Raw genomic sequence first — 6,618 nt, 5'->3', positions numbered from 1 at the left:
TGAACCATCACTGTGCTGACTATTCTTCTGCTGCTTTCATTGTTACCATTAAGTTTGTTGTTGTACCTTCGTTTGTTGCTGTACCTTCTCCATAAGCACATTAGATGATGTCTTTTATTTTACTTTCTAAGGTCTGTTTCTCTCATCTCAGTAGCAGGAGCACCCACCCCTGCTTTGCATACAGGTGCATATTAGAAATGTTTTGTTTGCTGCCAAACAGTTTGCTTTTTTGTCTGATTTATTTTTCAAATTAGTTTCTGGGGTATTTTCATTTAGAAAATAGTATCTGTGTCAGAGAAATGAAACTAGTCACTCGAGTTTGTTCCACAACAGCTGAAGCCTATCAACAAGAAGATGCATATTTCGTATCATTGTATGTGTTGCGGGTTTTTTTTTTTCATTAGTGTTCCTTGAAAACATCAGAGCAGTGTCAGAAGCTATACGGTCTATACCTTGACCTTGTGCCCCTAGTTTCTGTGATAATGGTTAAAACATGTAAGTTAGATATGTACGTCTCTCTGAATTTCAAGCTACCTGACACAAATTGTTTTTGTTTTGCATGCTTTCTACTATGCTCGTTTATGTCTGTGAATTCCCAAATGTTTCTTTTAAGGATGTAACTGAGCCTGTTTGGATCATTGCAAATGAAGATTAAAGCCTAGGATCAACATTATAAATGACAGGAGAAAAATGGAGAAATGCAGCAGAGGAAGACTGTAGTAACGGCAGGTGACTATTCATGGAGACAAACTTGTAAACAGCACAAACTGAAAATTGTGTTGTTTCAGTCCTTGATGATGTTTAATAGTATTTTACTGTGAAAGTAACAAACCTGCTTTCAGATTCTTGGAAGACAGAGTTTTATGCAGACAGTATTTATGAAGAAGCATCTAGAAATGGCTGGTTATGCAGAGGAGTTTGTGTAGACAGTAATTTTCTTAACCCCCATTTTCAAAAGCGTCAGAAGTTTCATTGTGTTGAAAGGAGCACTGATGACTCCCATTAGCTGAAGTTGTGTGTCTATAAATACATGTGTGTATAAATGTACATATAAAGTATATACATAAAATACATATGTAGGATGTGCTACACCTGCAAAATCAACTTGGTTTTGACTTTTTTTGTTTCATTTGAGTCACAAGGCTGAATTCTGGTAGAAGGTATTAATGGAAAAAGGTTGTAGTTAATGCAGAAAGCCTGCTGCAGAATGAGCTCAAAGTTAACTGCTTAAGCTATTCCTTCTGTATTTCTCACAGGATTATGTAAAAGGTAAGTTATAATTCAACATATAGTTTGTGTATTTTTAAGTTTTGAGCTATGTAGTGTGTGTTTCATAAAGAGTCTGAATGTAGCTGTCTTCTGCCGTTGACTCCCCCAATGTGCGGAAGGGAATGAGAAAATATATATGAGAAGCAATTCCACATAATTTCATTAACATCTGCCCTATCAATGAGACCTCCAAGTGGAAGCTTCTAATCTAAAAAAGGGAGGAATTCAGTTGGTTTCCATGTTCAAGAAGGTATCTCAGAAAACTGTTTTCAAGTAGCCGATCAAAGAGTAGGTCAACAGCAGGAAGAATTCTGACAGTCGAGGTGTCATCAGAAAGAAGAAACGGGATCCTCTGCCTTTCAGTTTTTTGCTGGTTGATCAAGAGTGGGTAGTGAGAAAATCATTGACAGGTCTCTTAACTGTACTGAGAGGGAATTATCTTTTGAACTTTTGTTCAAAGAAGGAACAGGAAATGTGGAAGGAGCTGTTGAAAGTTCTGCTGTTGCTTTTCCAGTGCACTTCAGGATCTTGAAAGAAGTATTGATGAGTCCTGTTTAACAAGGCAGTAAATTTATGCTTGGATCGTAAGAGACTCCTTATTTTTCCTGGGGTCACAATTTTTTTTTTTTTTTTTACTTTACAACTTCTAAAAAATATGATCTCATAGTTTCTTTTCATCTGCAGAATATTGGAAATTTCATGGGATGCTGTAAATAGAATAGCATGGATTTTTGCTTACTTTCTGCTATTACAGATATCTAGATTGCATGAAGAGAGTTGTGTTCAATGTGTCCATACTCTTCATTTTGTCGTGTGTGCTGACTTTTCTGGAAACATTTGTAGATGCTTCAGTGCTTTTCGTCATGACATTATGAGTCACCCTAAACAAAATTAAAATCAAGTAAACATTCTGAATGTATTATATTCTTGGTAGTGAGAAGAAATCAAAAAAGGTGCACTTAGCCTCTTCCCTTTCCCCTTCATTTTGGGAAAGAAGTTCCAAATTAAATAAAAAGTTCTTTTGAAGGTAAATTGTAGCATTGATCAGAGTTTACTTTAAGCAGATGGGCAAGAATGGGTAACTGACCTGGTAGTGCATTCTTTGCCAACTATATATTTTGTGTTTTGTACAGTCCATAGTGTGCCAAAAAATAACGCTTTATTGCTTTCTTTGGCAGATAATTCCATGCCTTTTATTCTTTTCCTAATATTCCATTTGTGTTTTCCTTACTGTAATGTTGGACTAATAGCATAAAATTAATCTGATTTAATATCGCTCAAGCTATACAAATCTGATTATCTGCCATAGACACCCACATAATTAATCTTTTTAAATAAAACTTTTAATATTTCATGAGCACCTCTTGTGTAATAGAGGAAGATTTTGTGGAGCTTTGCTTCACAGCTTACTTTTCAGTATATTGAATTTTCTAGGTGAATCTAATAATAGCATTCCCTTTTGATCTGGCCACTATTTTCTAGTAGCTGGTTAAATTCACTGTTGTGGTTGCTAGTTCCTGCTATGCTAAATTTCTTGAGATGACTGTGTAGCAGCAATAACATTTAAATCTTTTTCATCTATCAAAAAATCCTGTCAAACTAACAAGAGCAGTGCTAACATGTTATTATTCTGATGAGTTCATACCAGGTGTAGTTCTGCCTTATGCCTTTATATAATTTTTATTATAATGTCATATAATTAACATTGCTTTATAGAAACAAACTGATAGAATTGACTAATGATAGAGGTAAGTAGATAAGAAATGACAGAGATGATATTGCCTCATGTTAATTGGAGGCTGAATTTTTTTTTTTAGCCAAGTGCTTATGCTTTTTACTATTATTGTATCTGAAAAGGAGTATCCAATGCTACAAAAATTTATTAATGTGATTGTATCAGCATTGTATTTGTTGGAAATTATGTAGTGGACTGTAGGACATTCTTCAGTTCTGTATGTAGTAATCCTGTACCTCTACGTTCCTCGCGCTCCCTGTTTCACTCTCGTTTCTCCCTACCCCTCAAGCTGCTCTGAGGATGTATTACAGAATGCTTTGCTATCTTCAGTGTGAGGATGAAAAATAGATAGAAAGTCTGAGACAACCCTTTGCAAAATGTACTTTCTGAAGTGTACTTTCTACCTGTTATATTAATTCAAAATAGTTCAAAAATGCAAAATACGTGGAGATCAACGGGAACAAAAGTCTTCTCTCAAATAGCGGGGGGCATAATCGCAGCAACTGAGTTTCCCAGAAATACTGTTTCATCACAAGTGAGAGGTAGACTAAGAAGAATGATGGCATCAAGATGAAGTGATCTTTATCTTGTTCTTATAATAAAAATGGCCCAGCTTTAATATAAGTTTTAACAGAACAGTGCCCTACAGATATTAAGATTTTACAGCATTCCTTTGATGTTGTCTGACTGCCCTCTTCAGGTTGACAGTGAATATGTTTGTCTGCTTAATGTTAGTATCCGTTTCTAGAAATAACCAATCTAATGCCTAAATCACTTTTTTTTTTTTTAAATAATTACAAATTTTGACCATTGAGTAAGTGGATTAAATAGAAAATTTTACACAATCAGATAATAAGGGTAAAATTTGAGGGGTTTTGTGCTTCATAAGATTTATTCTTTGGGGAGATAAGTGATCATAAAATTTAATTTTAACTTTTTTTTATGCTAGATTTTTTTGTGTATGGTATACTCCTTGGTACAATATAACTCTGCTGGAGTTGTATGTAATGTATTTCATGCCTAAGGCTGAGCTCAGTTATGAGGAAATGGGGAGGGTCTTACAACATCTGTGTTCCTGTCATCCTCTTCCACCTCTTTGCTCTCTCAAAATAGAATACATACTTTGTGTGTTCAGTGCAGAGTTTCTTGAAACGAACAGATTTTTGCATCTGCAGCTTTTAAGTAAACAGTGTTTTGCACCATCAGGCACATGGAACTGGTTTTATAGAAACCCTGTTTTAAGAAATGCTGCAGAATACATTTATTTATACAATTTCCGCATCTTACCACATGCAGAGATAAGTTGCCAAGTGGTAGTACCTTGGTTTGGGCTCTACAGCAGATACGTGGAAATAAGTAGCAAAGGAGCCTGTGTAAAGCCAAAAGTACTGCAAGGATCTTTGTTTGTTTGGGGGTTTTGTTTTGTTGTTGTTGTTTTTCTGAATTATTCATTGATATGGATTTGTCCTGTGGAAGAACCTGTGGTTTTATGGTTCTGTGACTGTTTTTAGAGAACGCCTCTGCTGGTAAGGATCCTGGAATTATTTTCCTGGAATTACTTTTTCCTTTCCTCATACTTCAGACAGTTCAAAGTTGTTTGGTTTGTTGGGTTTTTTGGTTGTTGTTTTGTTTTGTTTTGTTTTTATTTTTATTTCAAAATTAATGAACAAACCAAACCCAACCAACCAACACTACCTCACCAGTATGTAGAGCTGAAAGATGAGGCTTTTCTGAAAAATCATGACTTTCCAGTCACTGTAGAAAAGATTATTTAACCCTGTATGTTGTGCAAAGTTTTCTTTTATTACTTTTAAAACAAGTTTTATAGAAATAATCTGGAGTGCATTAGGCTACAGGCAATCCTACTGTTTGTTTAGTTAGTATCATTTCCCCAGTACTTCACAGTTTCTATGGTTCTTTTGATGGCTCTGCTATTTTAGGAAGATTATTGCTGTCACATTTCAGTGTTCCACTAGTTTCAGAATTCCTTATGTGCAGCTGTCTCCACAAGTAAATCCTGATATCATACTCAAGGGCCACGTAGGCATCTCCTTGCACGGATGTGTTAGATTTGTGTGACTCTTGCCACTCAGGCCATTCCTGTTTTCTGAGTCTTAAATATGGAAAACATTACTTTTTGTAAACATCACCCTGGGATGTCTCTGGTATAGTTTGACTTAACACACTTCTCATTTAGGAGAAGGCAATTTTGAAGCAAGCTGAGTAACTCGCTGAAACTTTTTTTAATTGATAGTATGGGTGTTGGGTGATACTAATTCATGTAACTACTGCAGCTGGTTATAGAATCTTTTTTGCCAGCGAATGCCACATGGATGTACATTTGTTTCTTTTCTTTAACAGGCAAGCTAATGAAGAATATCAAGTGCTGGCTAATTCATGGCGCTATTCATCTGCATTTTCAAACAAACTGTTTTTCACAATAGTGGATTATGATGAAGGGGCAGATGTTTTTCAACAGGTAAATGTTGGATACTGTAAAACATACTTAATTTTTAGAACTACATGTTGATTTGTTGAATGGTACAAGACAGATTTTCTGCGTGTAGGTGTATATCTCTGTGTTTTGTATATAAATTCTTCCTGGTTAAAAACACCAGGGACTGCAGTTCCTCTGGCATTAGCAAAGACAGATTATATAATTTTTTAGAATTAAGTGCAGTGCAACTAACATTTGCATTTAAAGATTACCTTTATTTTATCTTTAGGGGAAAAAATCTCTTAACTAAAAAAGCCTTTTAATGGCTTTTATGTAATACAATATTCTCCTGTACAACTCCAGTAATGTTTGTATTAGTCTGGAAGTTCTTCAAGGAAAAGAAAAGAGACTGGTTTAGATTTTAAATATTGGCTATGAAGAGTAAAAAATCAACTGTTGGAGAACAGTCTAAGGCCCCCCCCCTTAAACTGAGTAGTCAAGACAAAACGCATCCCTTGAAAATTAATACTAAATACTGACATGCTTTGCTCTGATATTTATCCTTTTCTTGAAGCTAACAGTGCTGCTTAAGAGGAGTGACAAGTTTTGAAGTTCTCTATACTTTTAACCAGGTTTTGGTGAATTGCATGATTAAAAATTTTCAGGGGAAAAGTTTAATATTTATTTTTAAAATACTTAATTTAAAAATTTTAATACTGTGTTTTGTAAATATTTTGGCTTCCAATTGACATCTTAGAAAGTATTCTGTAAGGAATGGTTATTAATGGCTTAAGATTTTGCTTTAAAGATTTTAGTTCAAATAACATGTTTACAATACCACAAAATGCATTGTTTGATCTAGTCTTAATCCAATCAATACACATTAGAATAGTCTGGTCCAATTTACTCCTCGTGTAAAAGGGCACAGATTCAGTTTACTTCGGGTGGTATGCATTTCAAGTCATGTAGAAGATCAAATTACATAAAATACGTACTTTTTTGACTGTCTGTGAAAAATGCAGTTTTAAGAATGAGGGATACTAATAACTTTTAAGGTGGATTTGGGGGAAATGTATTTCTGACCTTATGTTTATTGTGCAAACAAGTAATGAAATAATAATGCCATAGCAAAAGCACCAGAAAAGTCATGTGACTGATTTTTCAGCTTTGACTCTGT

General features: G+C 34.7%; 1 protein-coding gene across 1 annotated transcript in view; it reads left to right on the top strand.

Annotated features, from left to right (window-relative positions):
- The window catches only part of TUSC3 (tumor suppressor candidate 3), an 85,191-nt gene that overhangs the window by 6,272 nt on the left and 72,301 nt on the right, over positions 1 to 6,618 (top strand). Inside the window, exon 3 of the mRNA XM_010161015.1 lies at positions 5,366 to 5,483. Coding sequence (XP_010159317.1) covers positions 5,366 to 5,483 — 118 coding nt within the window. The remainder of the gene's footprint in view (positions 1 to 5,365; positions 5,484 to 6,618) is intronic.

The sequence above is a fragment of the Eurypyga helias genome, unplaced genomic scaffold, assembly GCF_000690775.1.
Source record: "Eurypyga helias isolate BGI_N326 unplaced genomic scaffold, ASM69077v1 scaffold71, whole genome shotgun sequence".
NCBI classification, from domain to species: Eukaryota; Metazoa; Chordata; class Aves; order Eurypygiformes; family Eurypygidae; genus Eurypyga; species Eurypyga helias.
This window is presented reverse-complemented; position numbering and strand designations above follow the sequence as displayed.